The sequence below is a fragment of the Cydia strobilella genome, chromosome Z, assembly GCF_947568885.1.
Source record: "Cydia strobilella chromosome Z, ilCydStro3.1, whole genome shotgun sequence".
NCBI classification, from domain to species: Eukaryota; Metazoa; Arthropoda; class Insecta; order Lepidoptera; family Tortricidae; genus Cydia; species Cydia strobilella.
In genome coordinates, this window is record NC_086068.1 from 22,114,691 (window position 1) to 22,138,552 (window position 23,862).

The following is a 23,862-nucleotide window of genomic DNA, read 5'->3' on the forward strand; positions in this document are numbered from 1 at the left end:
GTGCCTTGGTAGTAATACTGTAATGCTGTGTAACTAATTTGAATAATAAAATAATAAATAATAATAATAAATAATATGTAACTGGTGTAACCTTCCTGCTCCACAAGTCCGGTAGTACCACGGAAGCGAAGAACTACAGACCCATAACGTGCTTGCCTACACTCTACAAGCTCCTTACATCCATTTTGAGAACAAAAATTAACGCGCACATTGTCGCTAACAACATTTTGGCCTCCGCTCAAAATGGATGTAGACCCAACCCTACATCCCGTGGTACTAAAGAGCTCCTCCTCATAGACATGACCATATGCCAGCAAGTTCGGTGGAACAGGGGGGCCCTCTCGGCCGCCTGGATTGACTATAAGAAGGCCTATGATTCGGTGCCTCACTCATGGCTGAGAAGGGTATTAGAGCTGTATAAACTTGATGCAGCTTTAATATCCTTCCTAAGTGTGTATATGAGGCAGTGGATCACAGTCCTTCGTCAACCAGGAGGTGGAGATGACCGCGCTGGCCCGCAGGACTCTATAAGGATCGAGCGAGGAATATTTCAGGGTGACAGTCTGAGTCCCCTGTGGTTCTGCCTAGCTCTGAATCCTCTCAGCACCCTGCTGAAGGATTCAGGGTCAGGTTGCCGGCTTCGGAGAGAGGGTGAAGTCATTTCTCACCTTCTGTACATGGATGACCTCAAGCTATTTGCGCCAAATAACCAAGACTTGATGGTGCTATTGAAAACAACAGAAGTTTTCAGTACCGCCATCAGAATGAGTTTGGTGTCGATAAGTGTGCGGTTACGCATGTACAGCTGGGGGAGGTTGTAAATTCAACAAATTTACAACTTTCTGAGACAATGTCTTTCAGATCTATCTCTGAATCAGAAACCTATAAATACCTTGGTATGTCACAGTCGTTAGGTATTGAGGGCGAGGGTATTAGACGGTCGGTGAAGGAGCGCTTTTTCAGTCGGCTCACAAAAGTCCTTAACAGTCTTTTGTCAGGAGGCAACAAAGTGCGCGCCTTCAACGCCTGGGTTATGCCCTTACTCATATACTCCTTTGGCATACTAAGGTGGACTCAGACCGAGCTGGACGCCCTAGATCGGAGGGTCCGTCTAATGCTCACTACACACCGTATGCTACACCCACGCTCGTCAGTTATGAGATTGTACATCCCACGGAAGTGTGGAGGTCGAGGCTTCCTTAACGCCAAAGATCTCCACAACCGCGAGGTGTGCAATCTCGGGAATTATATCCTTAACAACGAGTGTGGGATGCATCGTGATGTAGTGGCAGTGGACAGGAACTTCACGCCGCTCTCCTTGGCAAACGAGAACTGGCACAAACCTGTGGTACAAAGTACTGCGGGCCGCAGGGCGGTATGGGAGAGTAAGGTGCTACACGGGCGGTTCTACAAGGCCCTCATGGGACCCGATGTAGACCTGCTCGCGTCGGTGAACTGGTTACGATTCGGGGACCTCTTCGGAGAAACCGAGGGTTTTGCCTGTGCAATTGCGGACGAAGTTATGATGACGAACAACTATCGGAAATATATCCTGAAGGACGGTACGGTCGACATTTGTCGGGCATGCCGCCGTCCCGGAGAGTCACTCAGGCATATCATTTCCGGTTGTTCTCATCTTGCTAACGGCGAGTACTTACACAGACATAATCTCGTAGCCAGGATTATTTACCAGCAGCTTGCTCTTCTATACGGCCTTGTGGACCGTGAAGTACCGTACTACAAGTATTTACCTGTGCCAGTTCTCGAGAATGGTCGTGCCACGCTCTATTGGGATCGATCTATCATCACTGACAGGACTATTGTAGCCAATAAGCCTGACATTGTGATAATAGATCGATCGCAGCGCCGGGCCGTGCTCGTCGATATCACCATCCCCCATAATGAGAATCTCGTGAAAGCCGAGAAGGATAAGTCCAGTAAGTACCTAGACTTGGCTCACGAGATAACCGCCATGTGGGATGTTGATTCGACGATCATCGATAGTCGTTTCAGCGAACGGTCTCATAGCGAAGAGTCTCGACCAACACCTTAAGAGACTCTCGCTAGGTGGTTGGATCAAGGGTCAGATGCAGAAGGCGGTGATCTTGGACACGGCGCGGATAGTCCGCCGGTTCCTCTCTCTGCGGCCCTGACCACCGGCAGCTTGGGCCCTATCCCGCTGCTGGCGGCACCCTAGGTTAGGTTTTTTATAATGTGTTTATATATTTTTTGTAATGTTTTGTAAGTGTTTTTGTATTTTACTTTTATATGCATGTTATAAAACCCTAACCTAAGACTCAAAATAAATAAAGGAAATAATATGTAAGTTTGTAACCCGCAGACGGACATGTAACGTAAATGTGCCATTTTCAACCAAAAGGGTACTTATTGTTGCTTGTCAGTAAGGCGCTATTTCCATATAGCTTCAATTAGAAATCAACCTTATCAACAAGCGACAATGTGGTGCCTTTTGGTTTAAAACGTCACAATTAAATGAATTTTAAACATGAGGGACACTTCTGGGGGGTTAATGGGAAAATTAAAAAACCGGCCAAGTGCGAGTCGGACTCGCGCACGAAGAGTTTCGTACCATTACGCAAAAACGGCAAAAAAAATCGCGTTTGTTGTATGGGAGTCCCACATATTAATTTTATTCTATTTTTAGTATTTGTTGTTATCGCGGCAACAGAAATACATCATCTGTGAAAATTTAAACTATTTAGCTATCCCGGTTCATGAGATACAGCCTTGTGACAGACAGACGGACAGATGGAGAGTGAAGTCTTAGTAATAGAGTAACGTTTTTACATTAACACTACCATAACAATACCATATGAACCATACAAAAATTTAATTTTTTGAAATGTTTAATTTAACACGATTCTAGCTGTTGTATATTGAGGATATTTATGGTATTAATACAATCATTTGTGGCTTAAATTTGAAGGTATCGCTTTCGGAAAATAAAAACGCAAGATGGTGATGACAACTATGGTATGGTAATGACTCTTTTATAGACGGTAATGATACTGTATGTACGGTGATGACGATTTGAGAAGTAATTTATATATGTATTAAAAACGTATTAAAAAACAAAGACTTTTTAATACAGTTGCTCAAAAAGTGCTACTTTTCGTGGCTGTTTAGCGTGCGGAAAGTTGGTTTTCGCGAACTAGTGCTTTTTACTTTTCCAATTTTTTTAAATTTTTACTTGTTCCAATTCATGACTACTTATTGATGAGTGTTAATATTAGTTTCCTTTAAACGTCGTAATCAACATAAAAACCTACTGTTAATGTAAGAATAGGAAAAATATGCATTTTTCATATTTTATTACTTACCTCTTCATCATTATTAGTATTATAACACGTTTATTTTTTAATGTTGAAAAACCGTTCTTAATAAGTTGTCTGAATGGAACGGAACGCCTGTCAAAGAAGAGGCGTATTTTCTTACTGCAAGAATGTTTTAAGTTTCCAAAGGCACCATTCGATATTGTTTTTATAAATATACGATACACAAATAATCATAAATAACGATATTTAGGTAATAATAGTACAATGTTTTAATATTTATAATTGTTTCTGTCTTATAGAACATGCATTTGAAAAAAAAAACTTTCATTGTTCAATAACAACAACAATAATAACAAAATCTATTCTAAAGCTAGAAAAACACTTCTTCATAATGTCAATGTCAATGATGTCACAGAATTAATAATATAAAAGTTTCGAATTCCGTTCCTTACTTGTTGCTTTTCTTATTTTTTCGCAACTGTATTAAAAAACGTCGTTCGATACACGTGCGGAAATGTCATTCTTCACTCGTCCCGAGTCTTGCCACGAGCCTACGGCTCGTGGCAAGATATCTCGGTACTCGTGAATGACATACTTTCCGCACTAGCATCAAAATGTACTATTTTTTATTGTAAGGATTGAGAACTTTAATAAACATTACAAATAACATGTTTTTGAACAGAAGACTAGCTACATGAATTATTTTCAGAAAATTATAAATAAGCATATGTTATTTATATAGATAAATATATAACAAGTATTTGTATTGTATAATTTTAAATAATTTATATTCCGAAATAGGCAATTTATATATTATGATTTTTTTTTTGTTTTTTCAATGTTAAATCATATTATCAATATTGTACTCTTATTATCAGTTTAAAGCCGCATCTTATTTTATCTACTGCATAACTTGGCATTTATATCATATTAGAAAATTGCTGGCTTACCAATGAGCTTAATTTTTATGATATATTACTTTTTTTTTGATAATTTGCTTCATTAAGTACATAAGTTTGTATTTTTCTTGTTTTATAAATTTAAAACTTTAAAAATAGCTATAATGATTTATAAAAACCATATATATTTTGTTTACTAGCTAAACATTTATATATAAACCGTGTTTTATAAGCTGCAAGATCCCTACTTTTAATGCATGTCATAAGTTACAAAATGTTAGGTATTGGGTCCGGTGACTACCCTGGTATAATTATTAATTGCTGTAATTATATACATCAATTAATGTAATATGATCAAAAAACATAAGGCCATTACGATAGTAAGCCAGTACCGTAGCCTATGGTCGCTTAAAGCTTAATAGATGTTGCTTGTTTAAATACGTTTTATGTGCTTTAAAACCTGGACCGAATGATAATAACACGACTAACATGCAATTGCAGACTAAGTTTCACGATTTACATGTATTAGATTATTTAAAAAAAATTGTATGTTCTAAGTGGCCTAAATTTTGCCTACTTAGTCAAAATGTTATTTAAAACCTAACCATCCTTTAGTGTGAAAGAAATAGTTATATCTTTTTCTACGTTTATAAGGTAGGCATTATATAGTGTTAGAAGACATAGAGAACGTTTTTCCAACATACAGCTTAATTTTACAATGAATTATAGCAAAATAACTAGAAAAGTTTCTGAGAACCGTCATCACCATACACATAAAATCATCACCGGTCGTCATTTTTTCCCGGTGATGACGGGTATGGTGTTGACGATTTGAGACTTTCATGTTTTTATTTCTAGAATACGAATAATAGTAGTTTATGTCTATACCACATAATAAACTTTTATTTCTAATATATCATTCGTAACTTCTTTAAACCAAAGCATGACGGTGATGATGCTCTGTTGTGACAAACTACGTGTTACAAATTTGTTCGTAATGTTTCTCACGATTCAATCATGTGGATTTATAGTGAAATAGATTTTTGCATTTTATACTAAAGTAAAAAATAGGGCAAAGACCTTTAGCGGTATTTTGTTGTTCATACACGGAGATAAGCTCGCATTGACATTATCACGACGGTGATGACGAATATTCGTGACAAAATATTAAATATTTTTAAATGTACTTTATCGGTGAAGGAATTATTGCATATTTTTTCATGTGTTAAACAACAACATGGAAAATATATAACTAAAAGAAAAATCGCAATCGTACGATAGGTATGCGATAATTTTCACTGCAAACAAAAAGGTCCTGATTTTTCCGGTAGACGGTGATGACTTTAGACACATGAAACAGTTTATATAAAAAAAACTTTTAAGTTATTGGAGATAGTAATTGAAGGAACATTAAGATAATAGTTCTTAAAAACATATAAAAAAGTTGCAACTCGGACAACTTACTAGTTTTTTTTATAAAGACCGAACCATAAATTTTCGCCGGATTTTGAAATTCACCCGGGTACGGAACCCTAAAAATGAAGTTTTTCATACTACATATCAACGGTTTACATATCAAATGAAAGATCAAATTTTGAGAATCAAATTTTTTTTTTGTAATTTTAAAATAAATAGTTGGAAGTTATTTAAGAAACTAGTCAAAAAATGACCATCCCCCCTACCCCCCTTTATCTCCGAAACTACAGGGTATACATTTTTGAAAAAAATACACAAAATAGTGCTTTACCTATAGATGTCAGGAAAACCTATAAGAAATGTGCAGTCAAGCGTGAATCGGACTTAAGGTACTTAGTTTTTGATCCGACCCCTACGGGTATTTTAAAGACATTTCACTCACGTTTCACATAAAAAAATACTTCACTTCACTGGCTCAGTGACCCAAAAAGGATCTTGGCCTCCGACACAAGAGAGCGCCACTCTGCCCTATCCTGCGCCACTTCACGCCAGTTGGGTATTCCGAGGGCGGACAGGTCTTTTAGGGCTTCGTCACTCCAGCGGTATCTGGGACGCCCAGACGGACGTTTTCCGCCCGGGTTACTTACGCTCTTCTCTCACCCATCCTCTTTGGAGGTAACCAACTAACAACTAACCAACCGAGGTAACTCTGAGGTGACCAAGCCAGCGGAGTCGTGTGGCTTTGATCTCGCCAATTATATTGGGCACCGCAACCAGCTCCTCTAGCTCCCTATTCTTCCTACGCCTCCAAGTTCCATCTTCATCTCTGATAGGCCCCAGAATCTTCCGCCAGGTTTTCCTCTCCGCCACTATGTGCTTGCTCTCTTCTTTCTGCGTCAGCGTCCAAGCATCAAAATTGGTCTAATTACAGTCTTGTAGACTCGAATTTCGGTCGGTCTACTGATCAGCTTGGCCACTAAAACTCGATGGAGCGCTGCCGAGCATCTTAGGGCGTTTTGGATTCGCAGATCTATCTCTTCTTCCCTTCGGTTGGTATCAGTTACCTAAAAAAATTATCAACACCTTTGTAGGTGTCTTATCGTTTCACTCTGGTGTTCTTGTACCTTTTCATATGAAAATATTCTGTTTTCTGGTGGTTGATTCTGAGACCTATCTTCTCCCCTTCCATAAAAAAATACATTGTAAAAAAATGTGTAATGTACGGAACCCTTGGAACGCGAGACCGACTCGCACTTGACCAGTTTTTTACTTAATTTAATAGATATGCCTACTTTTAGGGTTCCGTACCTCAAAAGAAAAAAAAACGGAACCCATATAGGATCAATTTGCTGTCCGTCCATCCGTCTGTCTGTCTGTCTGTCAAGACACTTTATCTCGGGATCGCGTGGAGGTATCGAGTTTAAATTAGGTCTAAGTATAGTCCGTGTAAAAATTGAAGCAGTGAAAAAAAGTCGAAACTGTGTGTGAAGCATAATATTGTCTTCGGTTACCGCGATAGTTACTCATGAAATAAAACTATGAAAACGGATTATATCGCGTATATTGAATAATAATACATCCCGACGTTTCGAATCCTTTACAGCGTTCGTGGTCAACGGGTGACTGAGGAAAAATTACAAAGTGCAAAAATACCCACATACTAAAAATAATGAACAATCATAGACTATAAACTTTAAGGCTGGTTGTACATGCAAAATCGGTTCATAAGGCTAGTTATACACTACAATTTTTTTCCCAAGTAAAGCTATATATATATATATACGCGATATAATCCGTTTTCATAGTTTTATTTCATGTGTGTGAAGCATTTATGCCGCAAAAAACGTATATTTCGACACTCTCAAGGGAATCAAAATGTATAAGGGTACTTCCCGTTGACCTAGAACTATGAAAAGCAATTACTTGCTTTTCACAGTTATAGGTAATTTAATGCGCGTAATTTAATGTATTTTTAATTTTATACTTATTTATTTTTTACAACAAATAATAATAATAATAATAAGCCCGCAGGGCAGCTTGTGGCGAGCTGTTGGGCAGTGACGACCCCACGGACCCGAGTGCTCCAGTCGGTCAGGATCTCCGTCTCCGGCGTGCCTTCGTCGGTCGTAGTGGACCCCAAGGGGACCCGCAGGACTCTCAGCTCTGGCTTGCCTTCATTGGCCGTCCAGAGGGGAGTTCTAAGAGCTATATGCTCCAGGGGTGGAAGTGTTAAAGGGCATAACGCCGCGAGTAACTTCGGAGAAAGCGCAGCACACCTCTCGACACCCCTAAGCCGCTCACGCCGGTGTTGCGCCTGGCCGTCTTTACGACGGCGCATCAGGTGCCCATCTAGCGAGTTGCGAGTCACCGCCTGCCTCGATAACACTGTATGTCACAATGTTATGGCAGGTGTCCGGAACTCTTTGCAATAGCCAAGTTTTATTTTACACCCAAATTTAAACCATAGACCAGGACTCTTTCCATTTTTCTATAATAGCTCCCAATGCCTGCTGAAACCGGTTTACGGGTATCTATTTATGCACCCGTAAATGGGTTCCAGCAGGCGTTCTCCGTGACATCAAAGCTCTCCAAACGGCCTCTACGTGTTGGATCTATATCCCCATCGCCACGCACGCCTTATAAATGACCGGGCTTAACAACACGAGAGTTTGTAACGGAGATACAAATAATAATAATAATAGTAATATCGTCTTACACTACAAGGTCAAGAAAAAAATCTGAAAACTATAAATTTAAGTTGTAAAAAATAAATAAGTATAAAATTAAAAATACATTAAATTACGCACGGAACTCTTGGTGGGCGAGTCCGACTCGCACTTGTCCGGTTTTTGTATTTTCATATCATTTTGTCATTGTCTATTACAATAGGTAGGTATTTTTGAGTACATGTATCATTGTAACTATGGTTTTGATGGACAGGTTACTGGAGTGAAGTGAAACTAACTAACTAGGTTTGGCTGTCGTGTTTTAGGATAGTTAAAACGCTATTCCAAATGGCGCAGCTTACCCCACCACACCCAGCCGCCGAGCCTGTTGGCTGCTGAAAAACCATTAAGTATGTGTGGTTTCTGTTGGATTATTTATTACTGATATATTCCCTATGTATAAACCATTACACACATAAAAGTGGAACATATTACGAGTACCAGGCTGCTGTGCAGTAGGTAGAACTTCGTAGGTTGAACTTACAATGAGTTATGATAATTTTTTTACCTTATTCATCGCGCATCGTTTTTCGAGCCAGTGCCAGTACCATTATGTGATAATTCAATTAGGACATTAGTGCAGGCACATATTAAGTTTAAAATAATACAAACATGCTCTTTAAGCTATTGTAGTCATAGGCAAACAATGATGTTGACTTTTAATGGTTTTTTGTTATACAAGGGTGCAATGGTTTAAACACACGAGAAGTAAAATACATTTGCACCCGTGTGTAACACAAAACTTTTCACCTCACTATAGCGAGGAAAATTCAACATGCAAAAAACCAGCTCATAATTTTTTTTCTTTATTTGTACACATTATAATCATCATCAGGTTAATTATAATCAATTAATCATCATCGATATAGTATAACATTATGTAATTTTTTTTTTGATAATGTTGACATTTCTGACGATGCGTTTTGAAATTGCATCGACTCAACTTGTGCGTTCAGAATTATATTCAACATCATTATAAAAAAACAAATGTTTCTAATGGAATTTTAAGGTTTATAACTTAAAATCATTGATAATTATATAATTAATATCGAACGAACCATTATTATGAGCGTTTTACGTTTTGTTATCTGTCAAAAACTACTTAAACACGCTACAAGGTCAAATTACTTTCCCCATTAGTGGATAAAATGCATTTTTACCCGCTTGTTTTTAAGGATAAAAGACCGCTTTCCGAGCTAGTGAGGGGAAAAAATATTGGCTTCATGTTGTAGGCAAAGATGATGTCACATAGAAAATTTCTTGCAAACATAATAATAAATAGGTTACATAATGCAAAAATATACGGTTTCAAATGATGACTCAATTCATGTGAACGTTATTGTCTAGATTGCTAATAATTGATATCATAAGAACATTCTAACTGTATCCAGAATCAATTTATAGGGTCCAAGTTCACTTTATAACTGTTTGTGTGCTGTCCATGGATGTTTAATTAAGTACCTACCTAACTTCTTTTTAGGGTTCCGTACCCAAAGGGTATAAACGGGACCCTATTACTAAGACTCCGCTGTCCGTCTGTCCGTCTGTCCGTCCGTCTGTCCGTCTGTCTATCTGTCTGTCACCAGGCCGTATTTCATGAACCGTGATAGCTAGACAGTTGAAATTTTCACAGATGATGTATTTCTGTTGCCGCTATAACAACAAATACTAAAAACAGAATAATATATATATTTAAATGGGGCTCCCATACAACAGACGTGATTTTTTTGTTGTTTTTTTTTTCGTAATGGTACGGAACCCTTCGTGCGCGAGTCCGACTCGCACTTGGCCGGTTTTTTAAATTTATAATTGAAATGCTTGGTATCAAGAACACGATGTATGGTATGTGTAGAATTATTTTAAATGTTATAAACAATATTCGGACACTTTAAACATTCTAACTACGTATACATTACTATTAGAAGTATTAGAACAAATTAAATTATTTTCAGAAAATATATACCAGTAGTTTTTCTTAGTATGTGACATTTATTTCAGTTTTACTTATACATTGTCTACATTTGACTGTTTTATGGCAACCCTTGACATCGCAAATCGTGATATGACCGCTAAATAAATATGAATCGAGTCCGTCCACGCTAACTCACACGAAAAGTTTCAAGTGAAGTATGGCTCGGACAAGAGTGCCAAATTGCAACAAGTGTGCAAATTAGCGAGGTTGTAGTCTATGTTCAATTCAAATTAGCGAGGATGTAGTCTATGTTCAATTGAACATTAGCGAGGTTGTAGTCTATGTTCAATTCAAATTAGCGAGGATGTAGTCTATGTTCAATTCAAATTAGCGAGGATGTAGTCTATGTTCAATTCAAATTAGCGAGGATGTATATAGTCTATGTTCAACTCAAATTCAGTGAATACATTACCGACAGTTGACACTGAGTTGGTGACAGACATCGCCACATTAGCCGCATAAAAACTACCTAAGGAGGCACAAGCTGCCAAAAAACTAAATGGAATAATATATGTAGTAAGTATCACATAATAAAATACTCTTTATTGCACACCTCAATAAAAGAAAACAATACAAAAGAAATCAGAAACACAAGCAGAGATAAACAACAGGCAATCTTATCGCTAAAAAGCGATCTCTTCCAGACAACCTTTGGGTAGCGGAAATTAATAAATTTAGATTTTATTTATATACATATTTTTAATAATATTCTTACTAACAAAACTAAAATGAAAGTTAAAGCTCGGTGTGTTCTCGGGATTCCCTCGAAAATTAGGCCATTGATAGTTTAACGAATGTCAATATTGAACGAGACACATTAAGAAAACAGTGAAAATGTGTAACAACTATCAAACATTAATGAATAATAATGGTGTAGCAGCACTTCGCTCACCGGTTTGAAGCGGTTGTAGATCGCAATATGTGTCAACATGCGCCGCGTTCGATTTATAAACACGACACGCCGCGTTGCGTTGTAGTAGTGAGATCGCTTGGACTGGGCGGCTAACACTGCCTACCTTCATTTAAGCAAAGATAGATATAACTCCGTAATAGATGGATACAATCTAAGGAAAAAACGTGCCTCGAAAATCAAGAAAATTTGATTCTCGTTCAGAGGGCGCTACTAGTTTTGGCCTGCTGTCGTATAGATGTCGTTGACGGTTTCGTTTGTTATTTAACAATTTTAACGCATATCAGTGAAAGAACATGGGTCAAAATCATAAAAAAAATCATTTATCCATATTTAAATACATTTTATCGTATTTTTATAAATCTTCATTTTTAGTTTTAAAGTGTGTCGACAGATGGCAGTGAATTTACTGGGGTTACAAAATTTACTATGACAGTACCGCTCTAGTATAAGTTACTCTATGATTTAAGTAAGTATTATGTTCAGATTTGTTTACATCTACTTTCGTATAGCAACATTGCGTGCTGCATATTATCATACGAGTATGCGATATATACAATAATATTTTAAGAGGATATTGGACCGCCGCTTCTCCATTAAACGTAGTTCCCATTTTCATCTCCGGATATTGACATTGTAGAAAATATATTAACACTATATTTTCCGCAATGTCAATACCCTATACTACTTGGAGAAAAACTCACTCATTTCGGAACGGCACATTGATTTCAGAGCGGGCAAATCGACGGAAGATGCTGCACTTACCCTTGCGAATATGATCTCTGGCCATTTAGATGCGGGAAGGCGCTGCCTGGGTATATTCTTAGATCTGGCCAAGGCCTTTGATACCGTCTCAGTCCTAATTCTTCTGAGGAAACTGGAGGCCCTTGGAATCCGAGGCTTGGCCCACGATTGGTTCTCTAGTTATCTAACTAGCAGACAGCAAGTTGTCAAAATTGGAGAATCCAGAAGCAGCAGGCCAAATATACAGTTTGGCGTCCCGCAGGGAAGTATCCTTGGCCCAACACTCTTCAGGTCATACCCAGCTCCGAAATTTACTGCTATGCTGACGACACCGTGGCTCTCTTTAACAGCAAAACTTGGGACGATGCGTACCATTCAGCTGAGATGGGTCTTGCTGCGGTGTCGAGGTGGCTGAATTCCAATCTGCTTACTCTTAATGTAGACAAAGCTGCCATATTCCCTTCTCAAAAACAGCTACAGCCTCTGCTCCTACCTCTTACAATTTTAAGATGCACTCCTGTGGTACTAGAAGACTAAACTGCTTCTGCAATGACATAAAGCGTTGCAGCACCGTGAAGTACCTAGGCCTAATCCTAGATGAAAATCTATCTTTTAAGTGCCATATAACAGCTTGAGAAAAGAAAATAAGAAAAGTAATTTACTTGGTAAAGAGATTGCGGGACTGTTCACCCCCAGATGTATTAAGTTATTATACCTAGCGCTGTGCCTGTCTATAATACAATACTGTATTAGCGTCTGGGACAGCGCAGTGCTAGCTTGTCGGCAATGATTGATGTTTAGCGTGCCCAGCGCGCAGTCCTAAAGGTTATGTAGAGAAAACCTTTTCGGTTCCCTACAGATAAACTGTACAAAGGCACAGGGTTTCTAAGAGTCAGTCAATTGTTTATACTGAGTGCGGTTATAAGAGTGCATAAAAGTATTGATATATCGCCATTGAAGGATCTCATCATGAATAGGCGTGTATATATTAGTCCCTCTACCTCCAGCTCAATCGGCAACATGTACAACGCTCTGCTTCTTACATGCATCCATTTGTCTACAATGCTAAAAGGGTGCACCTTGCACTAAGTTAAAAACAAGTTAAGAGAATGGTTTGCTTCCCTCTCATACAACGACACGGAAGATATTATGCGAATTTCGAGTTAGGTTAGTGGGTATAACACACACACACATTTTCATTTTATTTCATTTTCATGTAATATTTAAATTATAATATTAGTTATACTTCCTAATGTATCACTGGGTAAAATGTTTATGTAAAACCGGCTTGGTGGGTCCCAAGATACAGCTGAAATTACTTTTCTAGTATTCTAATAATATGCCTCTATATTTATTTACTTAAGCGTATGGCGTAATATTGTAGGCAGTATATATATGCTAATATTATAACTTATTATAAGTCGACATCCAACTCAGCCATCCGATCGCGTCAGGTGTCAGATTGGTAGGTATGCGTATGTCTGCCGGGCTGCCTTGGAAACGTCTCTTTTGGCATCGTTCAACGATGTGCTGGGTAGTTTGGTCTTCAAGGCCGCAGTCACACAACGGGCTCTCTTTCCATCCCCATTTGTGTCGCATATAATTGCACCTGACGGATTGACCTGTGCGGATTCTGTTGAGGCGGCCCCAGTATTTCTTCTGCAGCGAGAAGCCCTTCGGCTTCTGAGTAGCGTGTTGGGTACTTTTGTGGTGACCACTCGTTGTTGTGCCTTTATATAAAGATTCAAGTTCCGCACCCAAGAAAATGTTTGACCCCATACAAACTTTCAACCTCTTTTTCATCACCTTAAGGGATGAATTTTCAAAAACGCTGAAATTAGTGTACTTCTCTCTTAATGTAATACGTTTTTACGAAGTTTTTAATTCCTAGCTTAAAATAACATTTGAACCCTACAAACCCCTTTTTTACCCTTTTAAGGTATGATTTTTTTTAAACTGGAATTCAGTTTGTTTGTATTCTAATAATATACAAAGATTCAAGTCCCGCACTCACAAAAAAATTCGATCTCCATACAAACTTTTAACCCCTTTTTCACCACCTTGGGGATGAATTAAAAAAAAAACTGAGTCGTTTTCTTGCTTTTTAATATAATACCTTTTTGCAAAGTTTCAAGTTCCTAGCTTAAAGTAAAATTTGCACCCCAAGACAAACTTTTATCCCCTTTTCAACCCCCTTAGGGGTTTAATTTCCGAAAACGTCGAAATCACTTTTTTGTAATAGTCTATCTATGCGTTTCTAAGAACCTTCAAAGCATTTGTAGTGGATTCAAACTTTCAACCCCCTTTTAACCCCGTTAGAGGATGAATTTTCAAAAACACTGATATTAGTTTTCTTGTAATTCAATAATATATCTTTTTGCGAAGTTTCAAATTGCTAGCTTAAAATAAATCTTGAACCGCATGCAAACTTTCATCTCCTTTTTAACCCCTTAGGGGTGAAATTTCTCAAATTTTTATAGCCGTGGATTTTTTCAAGTTCAAGTTCTTTATTTGCATTCATGTTGTACGTACATATGGGTATCAAATAACAATGAGTGGTTTCAAACATAAGGCCTGCAAGGGCATAGCAATATTACTTAACCTAACTTATACCTAATACAAATAAAAATGTTAAATTGTAATCTTATTACATCTTAAAACCTATCATTTAAATATTCGTCGACAGTGTAATAGCTCTTGTTAATAAGGGTTTCTTTTAATTTTCTTACAAATAGATGTTCTGTCTTTTCTTCCTTTATATTGTGTGGTAGTTTATTATATATCTTTATGGACATTGATAATGGGCCAGACGAATGGAGTTTTAATCGGGAGGATGGTGGCATTAACTTTGATTTGTTTCTTAGTGTATAGGTTAGCTGTACATCTTCACGTTTGATATATATACAGATTAGTAAAATTTGCATTAATATCCGTTCAGCCGTTATCATGTGATGCGCGGTCAAATAAACAGACAAAAATTCCAAAAACTATTGGAACGAGTTCTGTAATCGATTCTAAGTAGCCCCAGCCAATTTTTTTTCGAATATCTTCCATGTACAGACTTTCGACCCTCTTCCGCTTTATTATATCAAAGATAGATATAACTTCGTAATAGATGGATACAGTCTAAGGAAAAAACGTGCCTCGAAAATCAAGAAAATTTGATTCTCGTTCAGAGGGCGCTACTAGTTTTGACCTACAGTCGTATAGATGGCGTTGACGGTTTCGTTTGTTATTTAACAATTTTAACGCATATCAGTGAAAGAACATGGGTCAAAATCATAAAAATAATTAATGCAAATAAAAAAAACATTTATCTATATAGGTATATAAATACATTCTATCGTATTTTTATAAATCTTTATTTTTAGTTTTAAAGTGTGTCGACAGATGGTAGTGAATTTACTGGGGTTACAAAATTTACTATGACAGTACCGCTCTAGTATAAGTTACTCTATGATTATATGTATAGAAGATCAATTATTTATTGTTTCGAGATGGAATGGAACATTATTCAAAACGTAAAACTTGGTCGGTTAGAAAACATTTATTTATTTATTTCAAATGAAGTATAATAGTATAGTATAGTAGTAGTATAGTATAATATATACGGATATTATCATTACATTCATTGTAATAGACCGCAAAATACCGTGTTGCGCTCCTTAATGTGCGTCGCAACCAAATCAGCGCTCTGCAGTTATTTATTCTTTGGCCACAATAACTCCGATATTATAGCACTTTGCTTGTGCATAAGCGAACATAGTGCAAGGAAGGCACGGAGCGACGAGCGACACAGCCTCCTCGTCTCAAAGCTGGCACACGACTGCCGGCCACGCCATTTTTAGGCTGCATACGCATGAAATGTGGAAAAACGTTCGATTTCTTAAGAAAATATTTTTTGATTAACAAAAGCTATGTTGCATTTGTAGAACCTGTTAAACATTTTTGTTAGTTTAAGCAAAGTTTGCCGCAAAACGGTCTGTAGTGTTTTTTTTTTTCGGTGAAACTACAAATTTTAGGATAAAAGTCAAATGTTACAATTGTTGTGCATGGAGTGAAGATACATATATATTTTTTTCATAATTTTTTGTTGACTAATTTAGAAGATATAAGCTCTAAAAAGTAACAGTTTTTGGCCAAAAACTGCGCGAAGCGCCTTAAAGAGCAGACTCGGGCTGAGGGCCCTACGTCCTTAGTCAGCTGGCACTGTGCAGTGCTGGTAATAGTAGGCATTTGGGAACGCATTCGAGAGATCGCATTTTTTCTGAGAATAGCGAGGCATCTTTGATAGAACAGTGTAGTAAGAACCGTGAGATCTTCTGGAAGACAGTACGCTTGCCAGTTTGTTGCACTTTTAGCACCACCCAGGGGTCACGTGTACGGTAGCGGTGGGTAATTCGTACGGAAGTGTTGCAACTCGACCCCCTCGACCATCGAATAAGTTTATAAAACTACAGTACAGGAAAAATACTTTTCACCTCAGCAGCTCGAACAAGCCTACTTTCGTCACTCCCTGGAGTGAAGAAAGTGCGACTTTCCTCAGTCCAGGGAGTGAAACAAAGTAGCTTTTTAATTTAGTGAACTGTGAAGGCCATGAACTGCCACTTAATACTTCAGGGTCTATTACAAATTCGAAATACATTTACCTGTAATATGTTCTCACTACTGAGGTGAAAAATTATATGTGTCACACGAGAGCAGTTATTTTACATCTCGTGTTATTGAGTCCCTCGCTACGCTCAAGATTCTAACTTAGAATCACTCGCTTCGCTGGTGATTCAATTATAGAATCATTCGCTTTCTCGGGACTCAAAATCAACACTCGAAAGAAAAATCAACTTTCCTCTCTTGTTGCACAAATAACTATATAGTTATAGGCTCGTTTAGGTAAATATATAGCAATTATCGGGTTGTGTAGGAATTTTAAAATATTCTTCCGTGTTTAGTTCGTATACATACGTATCTATTAAGTATAGTGTAGGTAATTGTTTCTAGAGCGCGGGCTAATTATGGTATTACGGTAGTTTGTTCACAAAGATCTGACCAGCATGCACTGAAGCGATGTAATATCACCTTCCGCATTTTTCCTAGACAGGTGTCTCAAGGAAATAAAATAAATACTCTACCTAGAAAAAACAAGATAGATGTTTGTGGCTTAGCTAATAAACAGCATACCTAATAATAACAATAAAACCGTTACTTACATTCGGTACGCAGATCTGTAGTTTTCTATCAGTCATCGTATATCAAATGCGTCATAATTAGCTAATTGAACGTACACTTTCTCGCTCTTGAATTATAAAGATAAATAAACCACGCATCAAGGGAAGATCTAATCACGAGGCCCTTCACTACGAGTATAATGATGGTCATCTAACTTCAGTGACATCTAATAATGATGTAAAGCTGGTCCCAGAAATAAATGACGCATCTTAATTTTCACAAAATCTTACACAACAGTTAAAAACCAACTGTTTTATGGTAAATTATTGTTACAAATTTAATAAACAACATGTATATGTATGCATGTTTTCAGTTTTTGACTTACTTAATGCCTGCCATCAGGTTTAAGACTGTTATTAATTTTTAAGCTTTTTAGGGTTCCGTACCTCAAAAGGAAAAAACGGAACCCTTATGATCACTCGTGCGTCTGTCTGTCTGTCTGTCCGTCTGTCACAGCCTATTTTCTCCGAAACTACTGGACCAATTAAGTTGATATTTGGTATACATATGTAAGTTTGTGACCCAAAGACGGACATGTAACGTAAACAAATTAATTATAATAAACATGGGGGCCACTTTGGGGGGTAAATGAGAAAATTAATAAATAAAGTTTTTCAAACTATATCGTGTTATATATCAGATGAAAGAGCTGATTGTGAGAATCTCAAATATTTTTTATAATTTTACTATAAACAGTTTAGAAGGTCTTTAAGGTAAGGTCAGGAAAACCTATTACAAATGTGCAGTCAAGCGTGTGTCGGACTTATTTACTTTTTGATCCGACCCCTACGGGTTTTATTAAAGACAGTTCACTCACGTTTCACATAAAAAATACATTGTTTAAATTGTGTAATGTACCCTTGGAACGCGAGTCCGACTCGCGCTTGGCCGGTTTTTTCCATTTCGACTTGAAGTTTTCAACTGATATGGCGTTAGTTTTATGTTTTAAATTTCTGCTTCATACGAGCCCATTATTTTTCAATGGATCGTTCAGAGCAGTTGGGAGGAATAAGGTATTTTTCGATTGAATTTATCGCTTTCTTGGATAATGGTAAATGTGATTTCACTTCAGTTTACAATTTCGCATTTTTGTTAGGTTCTTTAGTTTATTATTTATGTTTAGGTCTTTATAGAGATTTTTTTTAAAGATTTTGCACTGTTCATTTTAACGTTTTGCACTTTTGGCTAAATATCTCAGAGGCTTATGACTATTTCCAGTCCGCCATCGTCTACCATCAGTTTCTTAGAATTGTTTTAACACCTATAGATTAACTTCACTGCTAGTTTTTCGTGGAAATGCCTCGATTTTGTGTTTGTACAACATTTTTTCATGTCGTCTTTTCTGTGATGGCGCTATCTTCGAAAATGTAAACGAAAGATATTTCTTTTTATAAAGAATAAGAAAACAGGTATTTTTTTTACATATATAACAGTCTCCTTAAGCCTTTTGGTCAGAAGTCTGATGTGCAACCGGTGCGAATACAAACGACATTTTTTTCTGGGACAAGCTTTAGGATAAAGAAACGGGTTTCTGTATTAGAAACTGAGATTCACTCAACTTGCTGACGTATTTAATACTAGCTTTTGCCCGCGACTTCGTCTGCGTGGACTTAGTAACCCCAGCAAGAGTAAGAATAGCGCCTGGAGAAAGTCTTATAGCAATTATTCAATTTGAGCATATTATGCACACAAATTAGCAGACACTTCATTAATTATCTCAATTCCACCCCGCTTTTTACTTTCTTAAGGGATGATTTTCGGGATAAAAACTATCCTATGTCCTTCTCAGGGACTCAACCTATCTATATGCAAAATTTCATCTAAATCGATTCAGCGGTTTAAGCGTGAAGAGGGAACACACAGACAGACAGACAGACAGACAGACTTTCGCATTTATAATATTAGTATGGATAGAAACACTTACCTACTCCGATAAGTGTGCTTTCTAGAAAAGGTTTTAACTATTATTCAAATCTTTCTTTAGGATTTGTATAGGTAATATTAACCAATATAATTCTTGTTGCCAAAGACAACTTACGTGAAAGATTTAACAATGTAATATAGTTAAATTCGGATGTCAATTTTATTACAGCTGCAGTTACTGAGGGCCTACCGCGAACCACGTTTGACGTGTTGCCTCCCTGTCACACTTACGTACGAATTTACAAGTGCGACAGAGAAGCAACAAGTTAAACGTGGTTCGCGGTAGGCGGTCTGTTCCGACTTCCGACATGCGACGTCACGGGTGTATCTGTAATTTAATTTCCCTGATAAAATATCTAAATAAATAAAATAAATAAAAATTCTTTTATTTGCATAAAATATGGTAAAACAAGGTGATATTGGAAAGGTTTTCCCGTACAGTGACATATTTTGCTGGTTAAGCATGCAAATATTATCTTAAAGCTATAAGTCTTAATCTATTACATTGTTTACTTAAAACTATAATTTCTATTTAATATTACTATATTTGGAGGAACTCATTTAAAGAGTAAAACACCTGTTTTTTGAGCCAAGTATATAGTTGGGCTTTGAATGGATTTAGAGGCAGGGGTTTGATATTTTCAGGAAGGGCATTAAATATTTTCAATTTTTCATACATAAATAATAGCTATTTTTCATAAAAAGTGAACTGTTCGGAACGAAGTCTAATACAAGTTTGTTAGGATATCTTGAATTTCTATGGTAAACATCTATGGCCTTTTTAAAAAGATCTGGGTATTTTTTTAAAAAAACTGCTGCCTCGAAAATGTACATGCATGGTAGTGTCAAAATTTCATGTTTTTCGAATAAAGGTTTACATGAATCCCGCGGACCAATCCCACACATTGCTCTTATACATTTTTTTTGTGTTATAAATGCCCTGTTTATATCACTACAATTACCCCATAAAAGGAGGCCATACCTTAAATTTGATGCAATATACCCATGATACGCCATAAGGACTGTGTTCCAAGTAGAGATGCTACGCAGTCTTCTCGAAACATATGCAAATTTTATAAGTTTGTCGCACACAGTATTCACTTGGTTTTTCCAATTACAGTTTTTATCAACAGTAATACCTAAAAAAATTGCTGTATCTACTTCTGTAATTTGTGTATCGTATTTAACGTTTAACTTTTTACCTTTACCTCCTGTGTTATGAAACTGAGTGTATTGAGTTTTATTAAGGTTAACGGATAAGTTATTGAATTCAAGCCATTCTATTACAGATTTAATTGTATTATTAATTTCACTATTGTACTGTTTTTCGTCTTCGCATGTAATTAGAATAGATACATCATCCGCAAAAAGTGTACATTGGTGTTTAGTGATATCTGGCAGGTCATTGATATAAATTAAGAAAAGTAGTGGTCCCAGTACACTACCTTGTGGAACTCCTAGGCTGTTTTCTACGTATGACGATCTATGACGGGTTATTGTTGAATCTCTGGGGCTTTCTATTTCAACACATTGTTGTCTATTTGCTAAGTACGACTTAAGCCATTGTAATGTTGGTCCTCTTATCCCAAGATTATTAAGTTTTTGAATTAATAGCTCATGTGATACAAAATCAAATGCCATGGACATGTCAAAGAACACGACAACTGTTGGCTTCTTTTTATCAATACTTCGAACGACGTCGTTTATCAGGTTGAAAGTAGCAAGTGTGGTGCTTTTATTTTTTTGGAATCCGTTTTGCTCCTTTTTAAGTATTTGATATTTTTCTAAAAAAGACATGATTCGTGTATAAATAGCTCTTTCAAATATTTTGGAAATGATCGGTATTAGCGTTATTGGTCGTGAAGTCTATTATGTAATCTGTGGTGAAGTTCGCCTCCGTATTACTGCATAACGTTCAGTCCGTCACTCATTTTATCAAGGCAACTATATAATAGTTAAGTATCTACCTACAGCGGCGGCATTAACCCCGCCGCGGTAATGTCGCATCGCAAGTGTCCCCAACAACTATAATTCCATGTTTAATGTTACAGTACATTTTCGGATATAAGTAAAATTCTGTGAAATCCAGAGAGTCCTGTTGCATTTATGTACAAAGAAAAAAGCGTTAATATGCGCCTCAGTACTGTACCGTCACTAAAATTATTCACAGATTACCTCTGCATATTATGTTTGCGTGCAAAATAAGGAAGACCTTTAAAACAGCGAATAGAAGCGCCGACAGCAACGCCCCCCCCCCCCTCCCCCCGCCCCGTCGGCGCGCGCGCGCATGCCGCCGCACGTGCTCGCTGCGTGCTCCGCGCTCCTGGCCCCTGGTGTATACTGGGAAATGCTTTCGAAGGACGGCGAATGAAACACACGTAATTCGAGACTGACATTTATTTGTCTCTGCCGGTATGCGGCAGAAAACTAAAGTACCTACATGTATGTACAGTATACAGCATTCTCCCCCCACAGTTTTTTATAATTCTACAAACAGCTGAGAGAGAGAGAGAACACAATCAAAATGATACCTATATCTATATATCTTAGCACATTTTATATATTTAATATATCTACTGACACACGGTGGTATATTTATACACACAAACCAATTTATAACTAACTATGCAATGTACTATACTACAAATTGATTAATAACACATACTTCTTGATACAAAATTAAACCTTATGACGTATAGTAACTTAGCACTTCAAGTCAAACAGATACATGAAAGTATTAATTCAACATTACATTCTTAAGACACTAGAAATACAAATATGTATAATATAAGTGTCCAAAAGTGAAACCGAATGGTTTAGTCTATGTCAAAACCAAATCTTTTAGGTGGAACGCGAGTCCTTTTAGGTCCCGGCCTGCGGGTGTCGTCTGGTGACGGTACATGCGGTGACCGTGTCGGGTCGCGCGCGCCCCCGGCCGCCGCCGCGGGGCTCGCGGGCGCAGACGCGGACGCGGGTGACCCGCTTTGCTCCTCCTGCCCCGCGTGGCATAGCTATCGATAGCGACATCGTTAGCTTCATCTGGCACGATCGAGTAATCGCGGTGCAACTGGTCTACATGTTTTTATATACCTTACCGCCACTACGAATGGAATAAGTTAATGGACCGACCCGTTTGCATACGGTACCGGATTCCCACGCAACATTGTTATTTTTATATAGCTTAAAATATACCCGATCTCCAACGGCGAATTCCCTCAAAGAACCTTTTTTATGACTCATTTGCGCAATTTGCTTACGTCGCACCGTCTCGTTGACACTAGGCCGCAGGAGGTCAAAGGTCGTACGCTCCTCCCTCTTTAACATTAGACTCGCCGGTGTTTTTCCCGTTATCGTGTGTGGGGTCGCTCTGTAAATATAGGTAGATAAAAAATCTTCCAAGGCAGCATCCAGATCGACCTTATCCCGCATGGCTTTTTTTAATGCCGTTTTAACAATTTTCACGCAATTGTCGGCGCATCCATTGCTACTAGGTTTGTAAGGTGTCACTGTTGTATAAAGAATGCCCTTGTTTTGCAAGTAACACACAAATTCATTGCTATTGAACGGTGGCCCGTTATCAGACACGAGTTCGAGCGGTCCGAATTGACTAAAAACATGACGTAATTTCGCGATCGTGGATTTGGCGGAGGTACCCGGAACGCGATACGCTTCGATCCATTTCGAATGAGCATCTACAATAACGAAATAATATAACGTATTGTTTTTCAATGAAAAAAAATCGCAATGCAAACGGTACCACGTTTCTTGCGGCCATACCCACGGATGCAGGGGTGCAGGCGCAGGCGCCGCGCGCTCCCGCGCGCACGTGTCGCACGCGCGACACACGCGCTCGATGTCGGCGTCGATGCTAGGCCAGTACACATAGTTGCGCGCTAAACTCTTACATTTCACCATGCCTTGGTGAGTTTCGTGCAATTGATTTAATATTTGTGCACGTAAACTAGTCGGGATAATTAGGAATTAAACGAACTTACCTGTAAGTGTAGTTCGATTCTAATTATATGAACCGCACAAACTTCGAAATGATGTAATTAGCTTGTAGTAGGCGCTATCAGCGTGCCTTTGATCATGACTTTTAGAGCAATAATTCAGAGTAAAAATGAAAAATTTTCAACGAGAATTCACACTGGATCAGATTTCTGAACGTACACTTCCTACTTCCCGCCTAAGACATCTGTCAGTGTCACCTCATTTAGTTTAGAGTACAAGCCAAGTCATAACACTTTCACTGCCAGTGACCCGCTAGGCGGATTCTCTATTCTTAGGCGCTTGTCGCTACAAAGCGGAAAAACACGTGTTATCAGCTTCACTCGTAGCTCGCGCTGGCAGTGAACATACCACGAGACATAACAGCCTGGCCCACAACTCAGCAAAGCCAATAATATCTTAAACTTTGACAGGGATTTACACTGTTAGAATCCCTGGTTGTCGCAAGACAACGCGGGTACTGGGCGGGAGGGATCATCATTTCGAAGTTTGTGCGGTTCATATAATTAGAATCGAACTTCACTTACAGGTAAGTTCGTTTAATTCCTAATTATATTTCACCGCACAAACTTCTCATGATGTAATTAGCTTGTAGATGTTTAGAGATAGGTATTCAAAGTTTGTTATGGCTTTGTATTGCAACAATGAAATCAATTATTAACAATGATTTACGATTTCATTATAAAAAATAGGTATCTTTTCAGTTATCATTAACTGTATTTCCAATATGGATATTTAGTTC

General features: G+C 37.8%; 2 protein-coding genes across 3 annotated transcripts in view; both read left to right on the forward strand.

Annotated features, from left to right (window-relative positions):
• The window catches only part of LOC134754305 (proton-coupled amino acid transporter-like protein CG1139), a 522,474-nt gene that overhangs the window by 21,539 nt on the left and 477,073 nt on the right, over window positions 1-23,862 (forward strand). The gene's annotated exons all lie outside the window — the stretch shown is intronic.
• LOC134753999 (uncharacterized) lies at window positions 788-2,247 on the forward strand. Its single transcript, XM_063690042.1, has 2 exons — window positions 788-1,179; window positions 1,287-2,247. Coding segments are annotated over exons 1-2 (768 nt in total). The 5' UTR covers window positions 788-1,178; the 3' UTR covers window positions 2,054-2,247.